We start from the raw sequence: 27,264 nt of genomic DNA on the forward strand, positions 1-27,264 counted from the left end.
TCTTAGTCAAGAGGTCTACCTGCAGAGGACATATTGGAAGTATGGACAAGATTGGTAAGATTGTTATTTTTCTATTTCAGTTACAAGGGTATGAAGTAAGTATATACTTTTTTGATCCCGTGAGGGAAATTTGGTCTCTGCATTTATCCCAATCCGTGAATTAGTGAAACACACACAGCACACAGTGTACACACAGTGAGGTGAAGCACACAGTAATCCCGGCGCAGTGAGCTGCCTGCATCAACAGCGGCGCTCGGGGACAGTCTTATTTTGTTTTATCTTATCTTATCTCGGGGAGCAGGTTGGGTGCCTTGCTCAAGGGCACTTCAGTCGTGCCTATTGGTCGGGGTTCTAACCGGCAACCCTCCGGTAACAGGTCCGAAGTGCTAACCAGTAGGCCACGGCTGCCCCTGTATGATATATAAACAGTATAGAAATGTAAACCAGCCCTTTTGAATTGTCATTGGTAGGTATATATTTGAAGAGTTCAGATGCAAAACCCTCTAAATCCGTCTGACCACATTTCTTTTAAATGACCATTTAAAATCCGGTTCCTATAGGTTTTTGCATAGAAATCGATATTTCAGACCAGGACGAGAGTGTTATTTAGTGTGTTTTGAAGTTAAATTATTTGATTAACGTATACTATGTCAGGAGAGCATTCACTCACCATCTTTATCTCATTTTTGACGTAGGTGGCATTTAGAGGCTTTTGCATCTGAACCCTTCATTTATATAGTGCATTTTTTCATGCACAAAGTTCCACACAAAGCGCTTCACACATTGAAAATAAAGACACTGAGAATTAAGACAACAAACAATTCAAAGGAAAAACAAATCCATAAGAGAAATTAGTCTAATTGGTTAAATTTAAATGCCCATGCAATGATTACCGGAAACAGTGCACATTCACAACTTGTTATACAACCTGACAGTGCCTGAAATCAGATTCCATCAATCCATAATAATTCCATAATATAATAAAAAATTGCCATGATAAATGTTTAAATCATTATGTCAGGTATGTATGCAGTGATGAGGCATATCTATAACACAGTGATGAGACAACAATAACAACACAATGATGAAACAACAACAACAACGACAAAACACTGAAAACACATTATCAGGCTAGAACATGTAGCCTGTGAGGAGATCTTCAAGAAAGGTAATGAGTTAACTGCACATTTTCATCCTCAGACACCACAACACACACATTAATAAAAGTTTTAGCCAGGTAGATGAAAGGTCGTGACAGTCAGCAGTTATCAGTCTTACCTTTGAATAATGACTGGGTCTCTTCAGAAGATTTTCTTTTGAAATGTCAGTATTAGCCTAGTACAACATTATGACAACCCTCTGGCATGTTGCTCGGGGAGATTCCAAATCTGCAGTTTACCATCGGTACGATAGCCTATTCCAAATAAGGTCCACAAGAAGTGGCTTGTTGGCGAGGCGATAATCACCGCATCCTTCAAAAGTCTGATAAATGTTTCATTTCCGTGTGAAACCCGAATATAAGTGGGGTTATTTTTTCTTGAAGTGCGATATCCATCTGCCTGTGTGAATTAATTAATGTATATTAGTCATAGGTCAATCATTTCTCCTACTTACACAGATATCCGTCTGCCACACCTGATGCTCTCCGGCTGGTGCCAGTTACAGACAGTAGCCTATAACTTCTGTATCCCTTAACACGTTGTGGAGCGCAATGCTCGGCTGACACAGCACATCACACAGAGCGACTGGACGTGCTGTTGCCCGTCTTTGGTTGTTCATGTTCTCTGTCAACAAGTGGCGGCGTTTGAGGCTAGACACGGTAAAGTATTCCCCGGTTACAAATACCTGGTATCTGAGTGAGCGAATAAGACTGCTGCCAAAAGATAATTATTATCCCTCAAGTAGCCTAATGTTCTCGCTATGACCCTCAATTATGCATCACCACATTCATTGCTTTCAGCGTTTTTTTAGTGCTGCAATCTGGCTTCAGCGGCTGATTTGTTTTGTCGTTATGGTTGCACATGGAGGAAAAAGTAGCCTATCTGAAGTATGCATGGGTTATATGCACAATAACATTTGGCAACATTTAGGCCTAATAATAAATGGCATTGTAATCCAATGCAAAGTCATGATTTAAAATGAAAAACTGAATCAAAACTGATACAAGCAGTACAGCAGTAGGCTAGGCTACAGTGAACAGAAAGGTAGGCTTGAATTAAAAATGCAGAGCTGTCAATGCCATTGAATACTTTGAATTAACTTCCAGTGTTTCAACCACAGTCACCTATGTTAAAGGCACAGCCAGCTGACCTGGTATATATGGTGTTACTAATGCCCCACCTATACTTTTGAATGAATACTCATGTACATAGCCTACAATTGTGGATATGATGGAAAGACAATAGGCTAAGTGGGCCATAGCACCACAACCTAAGACTTAACATCACATTTGGTCTTAATTTGATATGCTTGTCTTCGAACACAGTTTGATTACGTATGTATAAAATCAATTCTGGGTGGAGTTTCACCCTCACAGATTATGGGAAGAAAAAGCAGTTCATCGACCCACAAGGCTCAGTCACTCAGATAAATGTAACCAGCAAAATATCACAGCTGCATATTTCCTGTGTTGTTTTGCACAGACATTAATTACCATACAAATGTTATTATCAGTGTCCCCTCAGTAGGTATTCTGTTCTGCCAAAGGGCACCTTTCAAAAATGTACCTCCTCCAGACCAGAAGCCCAACATGAACCCAATTATATATGATGACAATTCACAAAGCAATAGTCCATATCCTGTTATGTTCCCATGGTAATTAACATTAACCTAATGTAGCCAACAATAAACAGTTCAGTTTTGTTTCCATTGAAATCATGTTGTTTCTTCCTACATTTTAATTTGTCTTGAAAATTAATGGTGTTAATAGATTAGAGACTTTCTTGGGCTGGAATTCAGGATGGATTCTCTTGTTGCTTTTCATCTTTGTGTGTGTTATAAGGAGTAATTGTCTGAGATTAAGCTAATTTAGTTTAATTACGCTGTCTGGCAAGCTGCACAGAGAATGTCGATTTGTAACTGACAGGGAACACTTAGCTAGAAGAACTCTGCCAGTGCTTTTCAAAAGGTTTTTGCGGTTTGTGGCTTCTAAAAGTATTCTTAAATATGTGTTTGTATTCCATCTTGTGGCTGAAGTAAAAGTCAATTAGTCATTACAGATTTCCAGCTGTGTCAAAACTGTTGAAAACATCTATATAATTAATCTGCCTAAGTACTGTCCTTCTAATGTCACAACCTCAAGTTGCATAGATAGATAGATAGATAGATACTTTATTGATCCCCCAGGGAAATTTAAGAAATTGTATTGCATTGTAACTATGGAGATTGCATGAACTTGAGAGGTTCTAATGTGTCCATGGAGATGGACAAATTGTGTTTGTGTAGTGTCTGCTGAACCAAGACAGATAATTCTCGGTTGTAAGAAGTTTAGGGCTAGGCTTAAATGCTCAATCAGTTCTTCATAAGGTTTAAAAGCATGTAAAAATGGTTCCCAAAATATCAAATTTAAGGTAGGCTGCTTAATTAAGAACTTTAACGTTAGTAAAATGTAAACTTCATAATGGCAAGATTTTTTTTTCACTTAGCATGTTTATACAAAATGATTAATAAAGGTGAAAAACATCCCATTTTGCATGATGACCCCGTCAGGTTTGGAGCACAGCAGTTTCAGGATGACCTACCCAATCTGAGAACCTGTCACTCATACACAACGGTCATCATTACCCTGGTTCTTAGGAGGGTGTTGGATGTCACAGATGGCAGTAAATTGGAGGAGAGAAGTGATCTGTCAGAAACATAAGGCTCCTTTCTAGATAGGGTGGAAAAAAAACCGAAATGTCCTCTCTGAGAGCGCCTCTAATTTTCCCTCCCTCTGAAGAGGCTGATGGGAGCCATGTCTTTGGCACAGAAGCGGGAGATGATAGCTTACCATCTCTCTCTCTCTCTCTTTCTCTCTCTCTCTCTCTCTCTCTCTCTCCTCTTGGTGTGAAACATGGGATGTGGAGCCCTGCTGAAAGCCACGGGCCTCTTTCGTTGGGTAATGTGACACTTCCTCCGGCACGAGAGCCTGTGGGTGTGAGGTCACAGCAACCGGCGGCAGCGGCTGCGAACGAGGTGGCAATCAACAGCACTTCTCCGTCGTGCCAAATGGGGTCCCCGTAATGCTCTTAGACACACTGGGATTGGAGACTGTGGGAGAAATGGCCCCGTAATTTGAGCTCGCTGCTGTTCATTACGGAACCAATGGCATCAGGTCTGCTCACCAAGCTCAATTTCTCTGTTCCTGCCAACTGTGTCATCTTCTTCCCTGCTCCGTAGGGAGAAGCCTGGAGAGCAGCTGCCATAAGAGCACATGTTGTGGGTCTTTTCTGGGCAACGGTCAAAATATGTTCAGTGACATGGAAACTAAATCACCAGTCAGCTTCATTCTGTCACCAAATTTCTGAGATAAAGCAGCCTTACCTTTTTTTCTGTATCTTTGATAATAAAATAGATGTCACTTTGCCTAACATGTCCAGATGGCTGTGAATTAGGTCTGCTTGGAAAATGTCTCCTCAACCTCAATGGTTTTACATCCCAGCACTACATAACGTACAAGCACAGAAGGTAGTGTGCGCGTGCTCATGTCATCAGCCTGTTATTAAACTGCCATGAGATGCTGAGATTTTCCATTGTGTAGCCTATGTGCGGATGGTCCTCTAAGAATAGTGAATAAGAGATTCAAGATTTTACAACCTGTAATTAAGCGCTGTATAATTTTATATTAAACAAGTTCTCTGACTGTCTGTCAAGGCATTTTCTATTAAAAAAAACAAGAACTTTAGAAACTGAATAGTACATTTTATTCAAACTCATTGTTGGCTCTTGTGTTATTGATATATCTCTTGATGCCATTTATGACAAGATATATACAACCAAGACATATAGTAACATCATGCAACCATAAACAGTGTGAAGCCATGATTGACCACTAGATGGGGAAATTAGTTCAGCGTTCAGTGTCTGCTAGTTTCACTTTCAAGTGCGAAGTTCCACTGCAGGCATGATTGTAAATGTAAATCAGGTTTCTCGGCCGAGTATAGGCTACTTGCGTAATGCGCATACAAGGAATTTGGTTTCTGTATTTATCCCATCCGTGAATTAGTGAACACACAGAGCACAGTGAACACACAGTGAGGTGAAGCAAACACTAACCCGGAGCAGTGAGCTACCTTGCTACAGTGGCGCTCGGGGAGCAGCCACTTCAGCTGTTCCTACTGGTCGGGGATCGAACCGGCAACCCTCCGGTTACAAGCCCGAAGCCCTAACCAGTAGGCCACCACTGCCCCATTTTTTTATTTATTTATTTATTTATTTATTTATTTATTTATTTTTATGTAAATCACTGCACCGACTGTTTAACAGAGGGCTACTTCTTCCAGGCCACTATTATGAACCATTATTAGCAGTGACACAAATGTTGTTTTTTGCAAACTTTGCATGCTTCAGTTTCTGTGATCTAGATTATTGTGATCAGATGCCTTTCAATCAACTGCAAAGAGCTTCATTGCCATGAGAATGAACGTTCCAGTGGAATCGGAGTCGGAGTCATGTTATCACCAGTGCATCTGTATACAGTACACAAAGAGGGGAAGACTTGGACAACGGCTGGGAGTCCAAAAGGGCAGCAAAGAAGCCACACCACTTTAAGGAAAACACCAAGAACAGACTGTAATTCTGCAGGAAGTATGAGGATCGGACTGCAGAGGACCCCCTTCACATTGTTTGAACCATCTGGAAAAATGACTGTCTGGAAACAAGAAGGTGAACTTTACCATGAGTGCTGTGTCATGTGTAACAGGTTAGACTTTACACTTGTCTCATAATAATATAATTGCACAATAGATCTAGTGTATTGCATAGTTTTTCTTTGATTTTGACTGATGGTAAACTGCTACTGAGGGTCCCTGGTATCCCTTTCTCTTCCCTCTTCTCTTAGCCCCATCTATACCTTCCTCTTTCCTGTTTTAATATCTGTATGGAGATCTCATCACGGTTGTTTTGATGTGCTTGTGTGCAGAATAAAGCTTTCTTGCAGTATTCTGTGTTCGTTGTGGTCATGTTTATTATAACAACACAAGACAGAAGTCTACCCGGTGACAAATGCCAACTGTGAAGCATCCTGAGACCAAAGAAGTGGGCTCATTCATAGTTTTGCCCAAAAATACTGCCATGAATAATGGTAGTCCAAATATCCTCCAAGATCATCTTCTCCCAATGATCCAGGAGCAATTTGGATATCATGATACATGAGTTTTCCAGCATGATGAGGCACCATGTCAAGGCAAAAGTGATGTAATGACATTTTAAATCTGTAGCAAGGAAACTACCCAGATCTTAAGCCCACTGAGAGTCTCTGGTCAATCCTCAAAACGCAGGTGGACAGACTGAAGCATGTATAAGGCAAGCTGCTATCCAGCATGCCAGAGTGAATTGCAGAAGTTATAAAAAAGAAGGGTCAACACTGTAAATATTGTCTCTTTGCATAAATGTGATGTATTTGTGAATAAAATCCTTTGAAACTGATGAAATTATAATAACTGCTTTTCACCATATCTTAAAGGAACCGTATGTAGGATTTTGGCCAAAACTGGTACTACAATCACTTTCAAAATACTGTAGAGCGGTGTACACCGCAGATGTGGTAACTAGAGCAGAGCTGGCAACCCAGATGCCGAAACACTACTGACTTTGTGATTACTAGATAGGTGGAAGGTGGCGGATCAGGCTAAAACACAAATATGTAAACATCAACATCAGTTGAGGGCTGCAACTTCACTTTTAAATGACGATATCCTGGCCAGACTACTGTTGTCAGTGATATAAGTATTTGAAATTAGCATGATTTCCTAATGTCTAGTGACAAATCAGGGCCATTTTATGATTAATTGAATTACATTTCTTACATACGGTTCCTTTAAAACTATCAAAAAACACTGAAGCAGCAAAGTTTGTGTCACTACTACCAAAACTTTTGGCCACGATAGACAGATAACAGTGAGAGAGTTGGAGATAGATGGATAGAATGTTTGATATGATTGTAAATATCATATTGCTTCCTAGACCACACAATCTGTCTGTGTGTCCTCTTAGCAAACTCATATCTCTGAGGAGTTCTTCATGTTCCTGTGCATTGTGCTACCTGATCCCCTTCTCCCTCCTTGGGAATCTGTCATCCATCACAGGCTCACAAGACTGTAGAAAATATTCATCTCAACAAACTGAAATATACTCACTGCCATCACTAGCTGTTCATTATGTATATGTTAAGGTAGACAAGATATGACATGAGTGTACTGACGTAGGAAATATGCATATGAACTGTATGCACTATATCAATACATAGTGCATGATAGATAGATAGATAGATAGATACTTTATTGATCCCCAAGGGGAAATTCAAGGTGAACCTAGACGAATGAAACCTAGATTAACCTAGACTTGAAAATTGCACAGCCTCAGAGGCTTACATGTATGAGAAAGAGCTCCTGCAACAAATGTTCTGAATCTAGAAACTTTTCACCAGTTCAAACAAGCTGAAAGATTGTGGGTGTTTCCATAACCACATCATCTTCATTGTTGGAACCTTTCAGAGTGTTTGGATTAAAAGCACAATTGGATTGGCAGAGCGATTGGATTTCATGCAACGCTTTTGATCTAAAATAAAGTATTCAGTGACGTACGGCAACTGTAACACTACCAAAGTAGTGGTATCATCTACTGAATATAAAATTGTACAATCAAACTTTTTAGCATGATGTGAGAAGACATGCTGCAGTTATGGCATATGGGCTTGAGTTTAATAAAGGCTATGGTCTATTTAGTTTAACAAGATTATTAAGATTTGTTTAATAAAAAACAATAACCTTACCCTTCCTACTTTCCCTGAGGTCAGACCCAATGATAAACACATCAACTGTAACTGAACAGCATAATTCTCAATTACATGTTTGGATTCAGTTAAACCATCATAAAGTTAACCCAACCAATAAAGACTTGTATTGCATATAAGTGTACACTATGTACCGGTATACGCCATCAACTTTTTAGGTCAGTTTTGGGATGAGCCTTAAGTGTTGAATCCACCCCTGGTGCCAACTGTGTGTCACACATGATTAGAAAGTCAGAATCTGATTCATGCATGGTGCCAGAGTCAGATATCTATTTCAACTGCAGATCACAGAGGGTGTGGACCGAGGCACACTAGCAGACGGGTGTGGTCCCCTATTGGTTCAGCTGTGTTTCTGGTAGAAGACAAAAAGGCCAGAACTTAAAGGAGAAATCTAGCGATTTTTCACATAGATCTCCATTTCTCGAGGTCACTGAGTACTGTCGGTACAGAAAAAAAAAACAGAAAACAATCAATTTCACCTAGCTCGAGTTTCTGCAGCCAGGCAGCTACAGCGCTACACTCTGGGGGCATGAACATGGGGGCTCACAAACATGTCCCCAGATTGTAGCGCTGTAGCCAAGGCCGTAGCCAGGACTTTTTCAAATACCAAGGTGGCCTAACCCAGAAGATCATTTTGACGCCACCCCAATTTCCAGCCTTCTAACTCTTTCTCCTCAACTGCCTGATTTCGCTCCCCTGTCTCCTCTGTTGAAGTTTTAAAACAACAACTCTAAATAACTGACCAACAATTGACATCATTTCACAATATGTTTGGGCCATGTTTATAAAAGATATTATCCATCACAACATGAATTATCCATCCTATATTACATATATAACCTATAGTTTAGTTAATTGTCAGTGCAGGTTAGCTAACTACATCTCCAAAACATCTCCACTGAATTTCAGCAAACCATTTTCAGTAGGCCTACAGGTTAGCATCTCATGGTAGCCCTATTGTATCTTTATTGTATTTAAACATGAAGTTTCTCACCTTCCCTTCTCTTTGTCTGCTCAACTTCTGCTCAGCTTTTGTTCAGGTCAGGTGAATGAAGAAGTCAGAAGGCAGAAATAAACAAGGCGGCCATTTGTTATTATTATTTCGGACAATAGATTTGGGGGGTAGGCCTATTGAAGTTCATGTGAGCTGCGCGAGACACTGTGTTGCATTCCTTAAGTTGGCCTAGTTAAAGGTGCTCTAAGTGATGTTGGGTAACATCACTTCTGTTGATGTTCAAACAAAACAGAGAGCTATAGCTCTCTACTACTTCCCCCTTCCTCCCATTCAATTGAAACTCTCCTAAACGCACATCTCAACGGTGATTGGCTGGAACAGACAATGTTTTTTGTTTTTATGGTCCAGGCTGGACTAAGTTGTTTTTGTTGCCGTTTTTGGAGCCAGGGCTGTCCACAGAGACTGCGTTTTTTTACAGTGTATTCAGGGCACAGGCAGCTAGTGGATGGTAAAGTGATGTTTGCAGTAAGTGAAAAAAAAATAGCTTAGAAACTGCGTACCATCGCTTAGAGCACCTTTAAGGACACTCTGCGATAGCTGACTACTTTCGTTTTGACATGTCAGAGGTATTTGCAACTGCTAGTCCCGTGACTGTGGGTTGATGCAAGGATAATTGTCTCGTCAGTTATTTTCGACTTAATAAGCAATGGCTATAGCTGCCTGGCTATTTATTTTTGTTTTGTACTCAACTTACTCTGAAACATAATGAAAAGATGTTATTTCTATCCCTGTTTTTATATTTAATTTACTATTGTACATACAGTATGCTGGTAATCAGTCTAAGTCCAATTTACAATCAATCAAATATGCTGTTATAGGCTTGCCTGGGAATACCCATACGAACTTGGGAAATTTGGGATTTGCTCAGGTGTCAACGAGGCTAATAGCCTCACGTAGCCATACTCAATTCTAGTCAGAATATGAGTCTGATACTGCTCCATTGGGATGCAATTATGGGGTGTGTTTCAACCGATACAGGGGGGGAAGGCCTCTACACTCAATTGGATAGACCTAACCAATCAGAGCAATGAAATAGCATACCGTGAGGTGTAGGAAAACACACAAACCATCCTTCTTATGCCTTAACATTGTTTTCTGGTCTTTTGTAAAAGTTATTGTGCCGTCAATATCTCCTACAACACTCATTAGCGAAATCTAAGAGGTACAGTACGTAGTAGGGTAGGCTATTAGGAAAAGACTGATAGCCTATATCCCCTCCGTTTTTAAAAATAATTCTGTTGAACACTGATGTGCTACAAACAGCTGGGAAAGGCTGTCGCTAATCCCTCAAACAGGTGGTTAATCAGAGATTTCTAGCGAACGAGGGAACAACATGTCACAATGCAACACGCTGTTTTCCCTTGATGAAAGTGAAACCATGAATTTTCCCACATCTCAACTTTGGCCAAAGTTTTCAGAAATAATAGTTTTCAGTGATAAAACCTCATTGAAATAATATGCATTTTCCATATGGGGTCTTAGAAGCCATCTGTCTCATGCTAGCCACAGCGCTTTTGTTGCAAACATAATCAACCTAAGCATGCTCAGATGATGTGATAGATGACGCGTTGTTGCTCACCTGTCCATCATCGTAAAGCCCAATTTGATTGGTCCGCCAGATTTGGGGCGAGCATAGTTGCTCCACAATGGAGTAATGCCAGACCGAACTTCCCGACCTCAAATGTTGTGGGTGGAACTAAGTTCGGCTGGCACCCAGGCTACGAGGCTAATGCTGTTGCCTACGGATCCTGCTAAATGTGTTAGGACAGTTGTCAAACGGAAGGCCATCTGTTCACTCAGCAACACAGAACTACACTACACTACAGTACTTTTTAAGTGTGTCCAGTGCACAGCACAGGCAGTACGTGCTCCTGCATTATGTTCTGTGGTCAAGCAACAGTTTCCTGCCAGGACTATCGATTCTAGGGTCTGTTTCCAGCATGGATATCTGAGGGATAATGATTGCTGACTTCTTTTCTGAATAATGTATTTCAGTAAACCGTCTGGGTTCTACCCGCTGAGCCTTCCTACTGACCCCACTCTTGAATTTGGAGCAAAACGAAAACACAGAGGTTGATGCAGCTGGTGTTTCAATGAAATGTTCCACTCCCACTCCCAACGCGGGCAGTCAAGGAGAAGTCTCCGACCTGGAAATAAGTCCAGTAGGCTCTCATCCTTTCTCTCACTTTAATGTAGGAAGGTCAGAATTAATCACAGTCTGTTAGCAGGGGAGCTGTGGAAAAGGACTCAGACACCAGTCCCCAAACCTCTCTGACCTTTGAAGCCTTAAAATCGAAAATGTCCCACTGGTAACTGCGCATTTATAAAAGCACTGTTGAGTAGAACCAATTGTGCTCAGGAGAGAATGAATGCACTCAGCATGGCATTTGCGGAAAGGCAAGAGGTGAGAAGTGAATGACAGCACATTAGAATTCTACTAAGAGGCTCTTAGCATGAATCAAAACCAGTCTTGTTCGGATGGGAACTCATTTGCCAAGCAAGATTTCCTTACATTTCATTTATGTGTTATGATTCTTATATGCATGATTGTTCTTCTCCATTTAATCCCTGTGCCAAAAAGGTAAGAGAAGAATATAAAGAGGTCTTTGACACTTCTGAAGTGGGACATTCTCTGTTTCTGTGTGTTCGAGGCCGGCCTCTCTGAAGTTCTCTCTCTGATGATCTCATACATACTTAAGTATAAGTATAGTATATATACTTTTTTGATCCCGTGAGGGAAATTTGGTCTCTGCATTTAACCCAATCGGTGAATTAGTGAAACACACTGAACACACAGTGAGGTGAAGCACACACTAATCGGGCGCAGTGAGCTGCCTGCTTCAACGGCTTCGGCTCAGTGAGGGGTTAGGTGCCTTGCTCAAGGGCACTTCAGCCGCGGCCCACTGGTCGGGGCTCAAACCGGCAACCCTCCGGTTACAAGTCCAGAGTGCTAACCAGTGGGCCACGGCATATACTTACTATATGACTTACTATATAATGAATGGTATAATACTGACCAATGATTTCAGAGCAGATGAGTATTGTTCAAGAATATTTTACTTTTTTAAAACAGGAGATGAACAAAGTTGGGCTATTCAATCAATCAGTAAAGCTAATAACTAGATACGTTTTAAACTGCTACAACAAAATTCCCTGACATTCTATGACTTTGCTCCAAAAATGATAAAATTCTTTCCATTCTTTCCATGTCTGGAATAGACTTTTCAAAATTCCAAGATATTCCAGAAATTCCATGACCTGTGAGAACCCTGTATTATCTTTGTATTTGATCAAGATTTGCTCAGCCATTTATTGCCCTGACTTTGCACTATTATATAGACTGTCTATGCACAATTGCACAATTTCAACCCAATTTTTTGCTGTTCTTATTTCTTCATTGTATGTGCCTTCTTATTTATTTTTATTGTTTACTTGAATGTTATGTTTGTCTGTGGACTTAATTGGTAAAATATGTCTTGTCTCCACTGTGGGATAGTGAGAAACGTAATTTCGATCTCTTTGTATGTCTTGGCATGTGAAGAAATTGACAATAAAGCAGACTTTGATTTTGACTTTTGACTTTGAGATTTCCTTAAAAAATGTGTTTATGTGTTACAATGATTCGCATGACTGTTTTCTTCATCAGATGTTCTTCTCCATTTAAACAAAGATTCATGCTTTGCTTTGGTCACTGGGCACTCAACAAGTAGCAGCTGAGTGTGGAACAGATCTGTGTCGGCATACAGACCAGCAAGGGCCATGATCCCAGACTCCCAGAGCCAGATCCACATCAGATTCCGTATCTTTTTCAGGACCAACCCAGGGCCATGCCAGATCGGAGCTAGATCAGAATCTGATACATGCCAGATTGGAGCAAAATCTGTGTCAGATTTGAGTCAATATCAGGGCTGGGGGGTTGTGAGATCTGTGCCAGGTTCGCACCAGATCAAAGCCAAGTCTGTAGCAGGTTGGCACCATGTCAGGGCCAAGACGAGGGACAGAGCCGCATCTGATCCATATTGGAAACATATTCGTGCTGGATTGGAGCCAGATTTATAGCAAAGTCAGCTGCTTTGAATGGCAAATTTTGGTCAGGAGAGATCATGATGCTGCAACTCAGAGGAACTAATACCTCAGTGTAAAGTTAGATAAAGGAAGGGTTACATTATTTCTACTAAGTGATACCATAGGACATATAGGAACAGTAATGGGTAGAATTGTGTTGTGGTGCTGTATAACAGAACTCACCAGTCATTTCCATCTATACCCATTTAATTTTAACCATCTATGGTACGCATTATGATCTGAATGGGTATATATTTTATTTTTTATAAAACCGTTGCCTGTAGGCAACATTGTATCATAATGGAAAACATTAAACTATGTATGTTTTCTTATACAAAATAATAAGGCATATTTGTTTAACATATTTTTATTTAACCAAAGACATAGAAAACAGAATTATGTAGTTTTTGCCCCATAGTGTTATTCATTTTTTGCTAAATGTATCGTATCATATTCACCCGTTGCCCACAGGCAACATTGTACCATTGTGGAACACTATCATAACCAAATCATAATATCTTCAAATCATCATATAGGCTATTTTAAATGACTGTTGATTAAAATTAGCAGTAGTAAAAAGCATTACAATAAGTAAAAAAAACCTCCATTCCCTCAATTATATCAAGTATGGCCTATTGTGATTCCATTACGGTACAATGTTGCCTGTGGGCAACGTGCAGATTTTTGCTATTTTTTTTAAATATACATTATTGTATATACATAAAAATGATTGAAAATACATCTTTACTTATCAATAAAGGTTGACAATTCTTTTGCAGAATGTAAACTTCAGGGAAATTTGTGAAATTCACACTTTTCTAGGGAGAAAATATGATACCCAGCCAAACATGTGCATGTGCTGAAAGAAGGGTCAAAATAGCCGCCTGTGAGACATGTGACCACTATTTTGCATTTTCATTGGTTAGTATTGAGTTGTCCAGTTCTTCAAGAGGCATATACTTCTTTAAGGGATGTCTCATTTTATTTCAACAAGGAAGAGTTGGCAGAATCAGGTCTCGCTGTTTCTCAATATTATATTCAAAATGACAACTCTAGGTATAAAACTAATTTAATTACATTTTCATATGAAGAACAATGTGACCTAAATATCTCTAAATATCTAAAAGCACAAATAATTTAACAGAAACAGAGTTAGAGAAATGTGATATCGATTAAAATCATGAGCAATGGTGTGTTACTTAGTACACAATTTTATCCTGGATACTGTTGTCCACCAACTAGTCCACTTCTTTGTAAACTTGGTAACAATAGACAACATACAGGCATATGTTACATGAACATTGTTTTCAGGAAGCAATGCTCCTGACCATAAATAATTGTTTATTGAATTAAGAAATATATGTACAAATTTTGGTTTTAACATTCCACAACATATCCTCAAGGCCTTGATGAATGAGTGCTCTCTGCTCGTCTCTGTGTCATCCCTTTACCACTTTAGTTTCAGTAGTGGCACAAGGACATTCATAGTTTATTTTTGGGTCTCTCTATTCTGTGCAGGTTTGTTAAATCATGCAGCAAAGCACTACAGCAATGCAGTATGCATCAGTTAGAGTATGCAGCATAAAGTCTAAGAGGATATCCTCTAGCTTAAGACTCAGCTAGATTTCTCCTTTAGTGATCCCATGTGGCTCCAGCATTTTTTTAATGTGTAATGTGCTCTATCTCTTTTGGCAAGTTTTATTGGGTGATTATTATAGGATTAGTTGAAGTTTTCATGATTATTGGTAATCTGTCACCAGTGTTTTGTGTAATGTGTTACAAAGTAACATGTTACAGTAACGTAACTACTTTCTACTTTTCGGGTAAAAAGTAGTGTAAGGCGCTACTACTGAAAATTTGGTAACGAAACATAGTTACTTTTTCAATTCAGCGCAACGTTACTTTTCCCAGGGACAGATTTGACAGCGACACTGCTTTCTCAGTTGCGCGCTTGCGCAATAGTCACAAGCTCCACACGTCTGTCTATGTACATGACAGAGGCTGGTAGCATGAAGAGCAATCATGGCAAGCGAGAAGCAGACAACGCTAACTTTTGAGGGATGGAGGTATTCCCATTACTTCAAACTTGTTGACACTAAGGGGAGGAATGTGAGTGTAAGGTGTACACTGTGCCTGGTGAGAAACTTTTGTCCACTGCGTTAACTCAACTGCCTGCCAATTGATATGATTTGCACTAGCTTTGCACCAATTTCAGGGAAGCCTGTTTAATGAAAGAGTATAAGGCTATAAAATAAAATAAGCCCTTAAGTATTTTGCTTTCACCTATATGCGCATAAGATGCATCGAGGCTATGTTATTTGATATTGTTTAATAGGGCTTTAGTGGTGGTGTTGAAGCCTATAATAGCCCAATGTTTTCTTGTCAAGTGTTATGTTTGTGGCATTTTTTCTAATAAAGAGTCCTAAAGAAATATCTGTCATGTCCTCCTTAGTAGAACTTTATGTAGGCCTACACATTTAGGAACAGATATTGGGTTCTGCCCAAAGTCGAGCAACATAAAAGTAACATAAAAGTAACGAGTAACGTAAAATGTTACTTTCCATAGAGGGTAACTAAGTAAAGTAACGGGTTACTTTTTAAAGAAGTAACATGTAACGAGCAAACACTACTTTTTAAAAGTAACTTCCCCAACACTGTCTGCTACTGACAAATCTTTTTCTACATTCTCTAGATACCATGTTCTCATATCACTAATTTAAACTAGATGTACTGCATAGCAGTAACCTACAAAATATGACTGCTGCTCAGTCCTGCACATTCTCTCCGCAAAAATAAATCACGCTTGTCAGTTTGTCTTCTACTCCATCCCCTACAGTTGCAACTTTTGTGTGTGTGTGTGTGTGTGTGTGTTTGCTTGGGAGTGTGTGTGGAGGTAAGGGTGTGACTGTGTGTTTATGTGTGTGTGTGTGCATGTGTGTGCTAGTGTGTGTATGCATGCCTGTGTGTGTGTCTGTGTATATGTGTGCACCTGCGTGTGCATGCCCCTTGTGCATGCGTGTGTGTGTGTGTTTATGTGTGTGTGCGCGTTCATGCGTACTTGACTGTGTGTCTGTGTGTGCGTGTGTGTGTGTTTATGTGTGTATGTGTGCATTATTACATTATTACGTTTGGTGAGTTTAAAATGTGCAGATTTTTATCAGCTGCATGTGTTGAACTCAGCAGGTGCCAGTAATTCAATAAACAAAAAATATATGTATGAAAGTGTAACTGGGTGTATGTATATTTTTATTGTCCCGTTTTGCTCCCATAGTAACGAATTACGTTGCTCTATCTTGCTAGTAATCAAGGATCTTTGTTAATATCATGTCATTATGTTGTTTAGAACACACCGTGAAATAAAGTTTTCACCTTACAACTTTGCTGATAACATTTAAAATGTCAGTTAGCGCATTAGCAAGGATATTGTGTAACGTAAAGGCTACTGTTGATGTTGTTTCATAGCCTTTTGCTTGTGTGTAGTTAGGCCCACTGCTAGATTTTGACAGGAGCTCGCGATATCGCTTTAAAGTAAGCTACTTTGGCTCACGCAAGCTGTCAAACACTGTCTACTCGCCTATGTGTGCACCCCTCTGGTTTATACATCCAGTGTTTATGTTAGCTAACTGTATCTAGATGTGTTGCTATCAGAGCAAGACGTTAGAGATGGCGCATGACATGCAGTGATGCCTCGTAAAAAAAAAAAAAAAAACACTATTTAAGCACCGAAATGAGGCACCGAAATCCACGTTGTTATTCGATGCAGTTACTACCGTGTGCATCGGCACCGGTGCCATATTAGAACCATGTTTCGGTGCCCAACCCTAGTTGAGATGGCGCCTTAAGACCAACATACAAAAAAACTTTGGACATCCTAGGGCCTACGGTTCTCGAGATATTCACAAAAAACTGTATCTGCCCTACCTCCTTTTTGGGGGTCCGGTGCGGCAGGTAGGCTATGGATCAAAACGAAAATCAATGGTTCCGTGTCATCCACCACCAAGTTTCATGCAGCCCAGTCTTTAGCTTCGCTAGTGCGGTGGTCATAATTATGTATAGTAAAAATGTGACGGCATTTGATGTTTTTTGACCACTAATCATTCTATTCTTTGCTGCTGCCCAAAAATACAGATCTGAGCCAGAAACTTCCTCATTAACAATCCTTTCATTCCTGTTGATTACATAAAGCAGCATCACTATGATCCTGAAGTAAAAAGTGAAAACAATACAAACTTTCACTTCTCTTTCACTGTGATAGCCTTAGCAAAAATGTAGCTTGTTACAGCTAACAGTGCCTTGGCTTTGGCTGCTCCAACACTGCTGATCTCTCAGACCTCACACAGCAGAGTCCTCTGCAGCAGTAATTGGATTCAGATGGTCTGTAGGCTTCATCCTGCTACTTTGACAGCATGAACAGTACAGGAGAAACTCAATCTTTTGTCCAGGTGTCTTCACAGTGTACTAGTGTTCACAGACTACCAGACACTCCACACAGTCTCACGACGCTTGGACGACCGGGGAACTCATGCCGTTCTGTGTGGACAGCATGGGAGTCCAGTCAGGCTGGTGGAAGTGGATGTCAAAAGTTTGAGCCCAGTCGGCAAACACCCGTTTCTCGGTGATGAAGCGATGGTGGCCTCCGCGCTGACCACGCTCATGAGACAGATACATGATGCACTCTGAGACATTTGATGGCCCGTAGTAGTGATAGGAGACAGGCTGGTTGGGATTCCTGTGCCAAAAAAGTAAGAGAAGAATATAAAGAGGTCTTTGACATGTCTGAAGTGGGAGATTCTCTGTTTCTGTGTGTTCGAGGCCTAGCCCCTCTCTTTCTCTCTCTCTCTCTCTCTCTCTTTCTCTCTCACTGGGCCTCTCTGAAGTTCTCTCTCTCTAATGATCTGATATGCTGCTGATGCACAAACTATTATCTGTGTATTTGATCTGATCTTTATATTTAGTGTGTGGGGTAGAACATTTTGTGCAACTGAGAACAAGTGCTGTCCGGATGGGAACTTATTCGCTGTTGTGTGTTTGTGTTGTTCTGTGTGTGCATGTGGAATCATTTGCACATAGACATTAGAAAGCAACAAAACGGGGGTCATGAGGTTTAGATGGTGACGGTAGTAAAGGTGAATAATAAATAAAGGTAGAAAGTAAAAAAGGGGGGATGGGGGGTTCAAAGCTTTTTAGTCATGAGATTGGTTTAGATGGTGACAACTATACCCTTACAACTAATAAAACAGATACAGTATAATTTCACTAAATTAGTGATTTCATTTTATAACTTGGTGGGAAGTTAATGTAATGACGTTTTTGACCTTCCCACCAATGTAATAACTTCCTGCAAACGTAATAATTATTGGTTTATTACGTTGGTGGGAAATTATTACATTGGTGGGAAGTTATTATGTTGGTGGGTTTAAAACATGCAGATTTTTATCAGCTGCACGTGTTGAACCCAGCAGGTGCCAGTAATTAAATAAACAAAGAAAAATAAACAAAATATAAATGTATGAAAGTGTAGCTAGGTGTATGTATATTTACGGACATTGGTAAAATACTGAATCACTGAAAACTATGCAGCACTGCTAAAATGGTACTGAACTAATGTATCTAATTCAGCATTATCAGAGTTGGCTTGGAGGTATGACACCTGGGATGCTGAGGTAACGAAAAGCAGTACTTAATTCAAGAGAGACTTACTGACAAAAGTCAGGTGACACCATTCCATAAACGTCAATCCTGTTACAAAGCTCAATGGCCAGAATCATGGTGAACCATCCTGTACTCAGCCAGGATTGAGATATTCGTCTGCAGGGTGGGAAAAAAAACAGAAAAAGTGAACTTAAGAGGACCTCTATTCTAGGTTACAGTATTGGATTACAGTGTCAGTGTAGGCACGAGGTGTACATCTGTCAATGTGGTGTTTGGCTCGACAAGGAGGAATCATCTGCACTGTAGAAACACATCTGGATGCAATAGTTTTTTTTTTTGATTGGGAAATTTTTTTTTTGATTTACAAAAGTTCTGCCAACTTGAATCTTCTTGTTCACACAATTTACATGTTTTAAGGCACCTGGCTGGTATTCCCATGCAGGTAGTCTCCCATCAAAGTATCAAGTAGGCCCAACTTTGCTTAACTCTCAGTTGGAACCACACTGAGCACACCCGGAAGTTAAAGCTGCAGCCGGCAAGTCTGGCAGATTGAGGGGATTTAGCCAAAATTTTGAATGTGTACAACTCACGCCCCTCCCCCACTACCACCAAGCACCCTATCATCGAGTTTGTGCTCGTCAGTGCGTTTGCACCAGACTGTGATTGACAGTCAGATCTCACACATCCCTTCACTGATTGGACCAGAAGAACTGGGAGCGGTGGATTTTTGAAAAACAAATAACAGGCTCAAGGTGGAGGTAAAAGCACAGGTTTTTTTTTTCTAAAACAGACAGAATTATGTTATTCTGTTGGAGCATAGTGTCGGTTTCAGTGAATATGATTAAAAAAATCTTGCAGCTTTAGGAAATATCAGGCTTGGTTGTTATTTGGATGGGAGTTCGCCTGGTAATACATGTTATTGTTTTTTTCTATATAACTAGATGAAGAAGGACATCCACATTGGCAGAACTGTTTTCTAAACTTTTAGTTTCCTGTTTGTACAATGTAGAGACCTGTTCTGTGGCGGTAGCTGACCTTTAACCAGCCAGCTCACGTTTGAAATTCCATACTAATACATGTCTTAAAATACACGCTGTAACCCTATCCTCTGATGAAGTTGGCGTGGCAGTGGGGTGCCAGAATAAAATCCACAATACCAAAGTACTAAAGACTGGGTTTGTGTGGCCAGTTCTTTTTATTTTCTATTAAGCCTCAGGAATGTATAACTCAACAACTAACTGCTACTGATCACAGATCGCTGATCATGTGTGTCAAAAATATGAAATGCAAACTTTGCACACTACATTTTTCCAAATCCTCCTTTTTTCTAATTACCGATATTTGTTCAGATACTGCCATTAACTGCTGCCATTAGCTGGACCTTTGTTGGAGTTGTACAGACCTCAGGGCGTAAACTATTCCTGCAGTAGCAGGAATAGTGGAGGGGGGTGGTGTTTTCTGTTTTTGGGATTTGTGTGTGTGTGTGTGTGTGTGTGTGTGTGTGTCACCTGTCCATCCCAGTCTCGTCTTTAAAGAGTGTGTCCAGCTGCTGCATCTTCTGCTGGGAGACGGTGTATATCTTGAGCTGAGGCAATGCTCTCTTCATATTCCGCAGTCTCCTGTAGCCTGATCCCGGCAGGCTCATTAAAGAGCTAGGGCCCCAGAACACGTAGACCGAGTCCTGACCAGGCTGGAGCAGGTGGTGGCGGTTCCGTAGCAGCTGGTCCATGCTGGAGTGGGCCACCACCCGCAGGCTGGTGCGCCGGCCCACGTCTGGCTCGTAGCCCTGGGTCGGGGCGTCGTTCATACGGATCACTCATTCCGCATGGTCGATCTCCTCTGCCCGCTTGCCGCCCGTCAAGTGCCCAGAGCTTGTCACCAGGGAGCAGGAGTTGCAGTGCATCCTCAGGGGCTGAACAAGGAAGTGTGGGGAGGACAGAGAACACATCACATTCTGCTAGGAGATGTCCTACTGCCTTTCACACAACAGAATGCTTCAGTGTGTAAACATACACAACCTGGTTTCTGCCCATCAGTCAATAAATGGAATTGAAAACAATGGAGATAGCGATTCAGGGGCTACTCAAAAAATCGGACCAAATCTCACCAAATCGGACTTCATTACAATCCATACCGACACAAGGCTCTGAATGGGAAAAACTTTTAGCTTTTAGAACAATTACATGTGGCAAGTTCTCACATTATCCTTTACCTCTAGACACCATTGACATTTCCAGTAATATGATGTGTGCTCATGAATGACTCAGCAAAAATAAATGAAATGTCAGGTTAAACTCCATGGTTTATGGGATTGCTGGAATGATGCATTTAAATAGTACTGTATTTTAGTGATAAATGAAATAACATATCAATTCTCAAAATGTATTTAAAAATAAAAAGAGGGGGAAATCTAATTAAATAATCATAATTTAGGCAAAACATAATGAACATTGTGTTCAGGAAGATTGACTCAAGGAGTCAAGGAATGGAATGTCGCTCAAGGAATGGTTCAGTGTTCCCTGATCATAAGTAGCTTGGGTTTTCCCATGCTGCCTTACGCGCACGATTTTATTCACGCTGCTAGGCAGCCTGGATTCTATGGACTTCGTTTTCACCTCAACGAAGGAACCAATCACAAAACGGAGGAGGGCAGCAAGACGATGACGACAGACCGAAGCCGTTATGAGCTATGTACAGACGCATTTGTTAGACATTTGTAGCACCCAATAAACGGCTCTGGGCATTAGTAAACCAGGTTTCAAATACGAGAAAATGAATGTCTAGTTCCCAGACCCCATCTCAATGAGATGAGGACTGACGTTAGCCAGGTTAGATCATCACACCATGGCCACAACAAAAAACTCCCCCAATTTCCAAACCCCTTTCAAACATAAAGCCGACTTCTGCCAATAAAAAGCTCTGTATCTACAGGTTCCACAGGGCAAAATGCATGTGTTCCTCCTCCTTGCTCAATTAATTGCTGTTATGCCCCAAGAAAGTCATAAAATCGGACGTTTGGAAACGACAAATTCAAATTTGCTATCAGGCTCGTCTATGTTCACCCAGGCAGGGTTCCTGTTGAGAGGGACATGCAGCTGCAGCACCACTGATCTGGTGAAAAGAAGGCCTACTTCTTGTGACCATTCACATTGTCAAAATATAGACTGGAGCTATTCATGCAGCCCAAGAGACACACTTCCAGCCTGCATGGATGTTAAGGACATGCTGTGTTAGATAATAAGTACAGCGTTCACAACTTACAAGGGGAGAAGAACATCCAGTGTGATGTTCAAATTTGAGGGCCTTTGGGGAAAAAACAACCCAATGCTTGTGCCTTCCTCTACTTTGGCTCAGTTAAAAGAATGAGTTGCTTTCACTTGCCATCATCAATCTGTTCTGCCCTTTACCCAAGCCAATAATTAATGATTATTGTCTATGAGCATGTGTCTGTCAATTAATCTGCTTTTCTCATCAGATGTACTCACACCTCTGCCTGAGAGTTTGCATTATAGTCCTTGTTACTCTATCAGGCAGAATAGGCAAACCATGAAAGCATACTGTTGATTCATTAAGACAGCTGTTTTAAGAACTACGTGTTGCTATTAGTAGCAGCTATTCCGCTACCATAATGCTTTTTACTTGAACTGGTATTTCTGTACCACAATGTTTATTAGATTCACTGTTGTCTGGAATATCTCAAGATGCATGTCTCTGGCTTAAAGGCATAGAAAGGAAAACAACCCTTAACTTGGACCATTATCAACAACAGGATCTTCACACACATTTGACATAGCTAACTACAGTCAACATCCAAATATGGCCCACATATCTCATGCCAAGAAAAATAGTGTATTGAAAAAAACAAACACACAGGGTAGGGGGGACAGAGGCGAAGAACATACAATATACCGACTTTGATACATCATTGAAAATTATGTAGTACTACTTTTAGTACAATAGAAAACACAGTCAAGCACAGATTTCCCAGAATCTTTGCTTTTAGAACAGGCTCAATAAGTGAAGAAGTGAGGAGTGGGGTTCTTATATTGATCCTTCCCATTGTGTATTGAATGACTCCTGGGTGTGAGTTAATGGCTAATAAACTGTCCACCCTCCACCCCATACCACTAAAAGCATCCTCAGCCCCTCGAGGGCATTTTCTTGACAGGGGAATCTGGAGACTGAAGCTGCTTTCACCAGCATCTGGAGATTAATCCCAGTCGGAAAGGTCTCCAGATCAATTTAGCAATTCTCTGTGCTTCAGCCGAAGCAGAGAGTAATGAACGGAGGGCCAGCAGGCGGCTGTGCTTGTTAAGAGGATGTCTGGTGAAGGCTAATAGGCCTGGTATATGGTTAAACTATTTCACAAATGTTATAAAATTACATTGCCAAATGTTACCATTGCTGCTTTACTGGATACATTGGTATACAAATACACTAAGCTGTTTTACACTACCTGATTATCAACGATGTTGTTGTAACCATCCAAGGTTAATGGTGAAGATCTCCATGATGAGGCTCGAGGATTGGTTAGTCTGGCTCTATGTTGACTCACCAAAAAGTATGTACCCAGCAAGATCCCAGCAAGGAGCAATCCATAACACTGGAATCAAAAAGGCAAGCAAAGGAAAAAAACAGCAATAGGTCTACAATGAAAACAAAACCTATATGGTGTGATCTGTAGGCCTATTAGTTCATAGGTTTTTAATCTTGATGGGCATTATATAGATGGGCATTGGATAGAGAGCATCCTCACCAACTGTGTCACAGTTTGGTATGGCAACTGCTCTGCCCATGACCGGAAAGCACTGCAGAGGGTGGTGAAAACTGCCCAACGCATCACCGGTTCCTCATTCCCCTCCATCGAGGCCATCAAGGGCAAGCGATGCTTGCGTAAGGCGCGCATCATCATCAAAGACTGTTCTCACCCCAACCACAGACTGTTCACCCCACTTCCCTCACGGAGGCGTTACAGGTCTCTCCACACCCGAACCAGCAGGTTCAGAGGAAGCTTATTTCCAGCTGCTGTCACCCTACTAAACTCTAGCTCTGCATCCCGGTGACATCCAACGAACTAAGCCCCCATCACCCCCCGCCCCGCCCCCGCCTGATGCCTCCTTGCCTGTGCCTGTTGAGGTGTCCACGACCATGGCAGCCTTGAAAGGGACAACAAGGAGGCGGACATCACACATACACTTATTCTTAATACTATTATAATGTTACTGTTTCTGCACTACATTGGTACTGTTACCACGCTGCACATAGCTGTCCATATCTGTTTAAATGGTTCATACTAAATATCCATATTTATTCAGTTTTTCTGCAATATATTCTGTTAATACACTGCACATATCTATATTGTTCTTACTACTATTATAATGGTAATCTACTGCCACTAGATTGCACATATCTGTACATGTTGTTCATACATTGTTCATATTACATAGCCATATTTATTCTGTTCTTCTTCTTAAGTTGCTGCTAATACACTGCACATACTTATATTTAATGTATATTACCCTAAACCACCTTCTGAAAACAACTGTATACTACTGTCTACACTGCACTATATCTTTTGTCCTGTATATGCACCAACTACTTTTTATGTCACATTGCATTTTTCTGCTTTTTGCACTTCTGGTTAGACGCAAACTGCATTTCGTTGTCTCTGTACTTGTACTCTGCACAATGACAATAAAGATGAATCTAATCTAATCTAATTTAATCTAATTGCGCATAAATGGGATACACCAGTAGCCTTTATGTACTCGCTCGCAAACAGGCCACTGCTGGCATATCCCTCAACCAGTCACCAATGCAGACATACTTCCAACATCTGCAAAAACACACTGAGGTTCAATAAGAAAATTAAAAATTATAAAATGCAATTATTATGATAAATTATTGCCATTTTCATTTTTGTTTTCAGCAGTTGCTTATACGTTCATGTTTTTTGACAACTGTTCTACCGCAATACACTGAGTCTTTAAAGGTTAACAGAATACGAATTCTAAACACAATCCTTCCTATAGCCTGTATTGTAAGTGTAGGCTATTTAATTGTTATGTAGCCTACTTATTCAAGTAGCCTTTTATGACACATGCCTACCAGTCCATAAAAAAAAAAAAACTTCGAGGAAGTCCCACTGACAGCTCGCTCAGGCAGCGTGACAAGAACACTTAACTTTTAATACACACTAAGATTTCCTATAGGCCTACCAACTTGATAAAAAAATCACGAGGAAATGAAAGTCACATGTGAATTTTTGACCATCTCACTGTGAGCTTCAAAGATAGCATTCAGTAGTTCACTAGTTGTCAAACTACATCAACAACGCCACAACAAAACGTCACACATAAACATTTGCGTTTATGTAGCATACATTATTAGGCTACCTTTTTCATTATTGAGGAAATGCTGGATCCGTTTGTCTTACTTGCTTAGCATCCCTCTTCAACTGGAATCTCTTCGCAAAACAAGATCAGAGAGTGGGGCGTGCAGCGACAGCGAGTGCTCGGTACTTGCAAGCGTGCAAGCGTGGTCCTAAAATGCGCCGTGTTCTATACAGTGGGCTACACTGCCGCTCCCAATATCTGCACTATACACTTGAACTAAGTATTTGAAGCGTGCAAGTAGGCGGTTAGGGATCACAGTCTCTGAGATAGGCTGCCCTTGCTTCTGTCATCTCACCACAGACACCCAATGGGCAACGCCTGTTCTAAATCTGAATCCTCTGCCTGCCTTTGTTTCATTTATTCATGTCCTGTCCTGTTTGAAGCATGCCGAGGATGCTTTTGGTAATCGTCAGGAGGTTACCATTAAGCAGGGGTGGACTGGCAATCTGGACATTCTGGTAATGTCCAGAACGGCCGTCCATCCAACGGCTGTCGGCCTGGCTCAATATACAGTAGGCCTAGCCTACTTTATCAGCCAGCCCAGTGTAGCTCTCCAAATAAATAATATTATGCTTCACTTATGCCTGTGTAGGCTAGTAACCTATCTACGCTATCAGTCATCACTGCTTTAAAAAAACAAACAAACAAAAAAACTAGCAAAATGTGTGTTATCGCCTTTTCAATAGCAGGATAGGCACAAGGGACAAATCACGTCACATGACTTTTTTCATGTCAACTTTATTTTCGCTTCCTTCCATGTAGCCTTTTCTTAAGCTGACAACGAGATGCAAATAAGCATGTAAACAGGCCAGCTATGGGGTCACCAAGGTCCGGATCTCTGTCATTTTCTCTCTGTCAAAATGAATTTTGAAGCTAAATATTAACCTGAATAAAAATAAAGAGCAAGAGCATTCTTAATTCAGTTTTTACTGTGTAAAGGCATGTTTGGAGGGGGAAAACACACACACACACACACACACACACACACACACACACATTTGGCATGCCCTTGATGTTAGTCTACGATTAATGTGGATAATGGGCTATCTAAAGTGAAATGCACCTCCTTTCAGTGTGACCAACAGTGTTTTCTGTTCTTGCGCAAAACAGACAGGTTGTTGCCTCAATGCCTCATTATTGAATGATGAAGAATGAGTTGCATTGTTTACTTGTCTAGATGTTTGCTACCACAACTACCACATATTTGCAATAGTTCTAACCCTAGGTCCATAATCCATACACATATTGGTGATACTGTGCACCAACCTGACCAAGTTGTAGGCTTTATACAGTATGTGCAATGCCTGTTAGTCTTAAAAAGATGAACATACACTCAAGGCCATTTAGACACCTAATGTGTGTGCGAGTACGATGGTAGTGGCCCTTTTTGAAAGAGAGTCCAGGGCCTTTTTTTAGTCCCAGTTCGTCCCTGCCATTACGGAATTGAGGTACTCTGATGTGACGCACTATGATATTGTTGATTTTAGGACGTTTTGCTGCGTTTGAAAATCAAATTATTTTGCCTCATATCTCACGCCTACATCCCTGCATGTGCTACATATTGTGTATGTGAGTTGTGAAGGGTTTTCTATAAAAGTCACAAAGTCCATGTGTAACATACCTCAGTACTTTTCTCATTCTGTTTAATTTCTCCCTATAAGGAAATTCCAGGCAGGCCCACCTACTGAGTTGTGGTTTGATATTGTTTGATAAGTTATTGAAATAGGCCTACACAAAAAAATACATCAGATTTCACAACCAGATGCAAACATCTTTTTCTTCTAATTCTTAGCAATGGTCAGAGTAGGAAAAACTTCCTCACCGAAATCTCAGCCAATTCGACCAAGCCAACAAATACAATATTTTACCGAATGCACCAAATAATTAATTATCTGGACTTTCATCAGTGTGTGTCATCTTCTGAGATAACAGCAGGAGAGCCACAGTGCCATGAGGCCTTGTTTGTGAACATCATGAGACAGACAGAAATAATGCTTTTGACCTCATACAGACGAATGCTTTTGACCTCAGAGGCCTAGCCTATTTACAGCCTTACTTAATGGGGTACTCGGGTCAATGGGGATTACTCTAAACCAGGCAAATGATTTGATTTCTGAATGACAAAACTGCTAATAACATTCTGCACT

General features: G+C 40.7%; 1 protein-coding gene across 1 annotated transcript in view; it reads right to left on the reverse strand.

Annotated features, from left to right (window-relative positions):
- Positions 1–16,906: 16,906 nt before the first annotated feature.
- st6galnac5b (ST6 (alpha-N-acetyl-neuraminyl-2,3-beta-galactosyl-1,3)-N-acetylgalactosaminide alpha-2,6-sialyltransferase 5b) overlaps positions 16,907–27,264 on the reverse strand; it is a 31,590-nt gene continuing 21,232 nt past the window's right edge. The window contains 4 exon segments of the mRNA XM_048252042.1: positions 16,907–17,799; positions 18,771–18,878; positions 20,231–20,634; positions 23,179–23,325. Of these exon segments, the coding sequence (XP_048107999.1) occupies positions 17,565–17,799; positions 18,771–18,878; positions 20,231–20,634; positions 23,179–23,325 (894 nt within the window). The 3' untranslated portion in view covers positions 16,907–17,564.

The sequence above is a fragment of the Alosa alosa genome, chromosome 9 (assembly GCF_017589495.1).
Source record: "Alosa alosa isolate M-15738 ecotype Scorff River chromosome 9, AALO_Geno_1.1, whole genome shotgun sequence".
Taxonomy (NCBI): Eukaryota; Metazoa; Chordata; class Actinopteri; order Clupeiformes; family Clupeidae; genus Alosa; species Alosa alosa.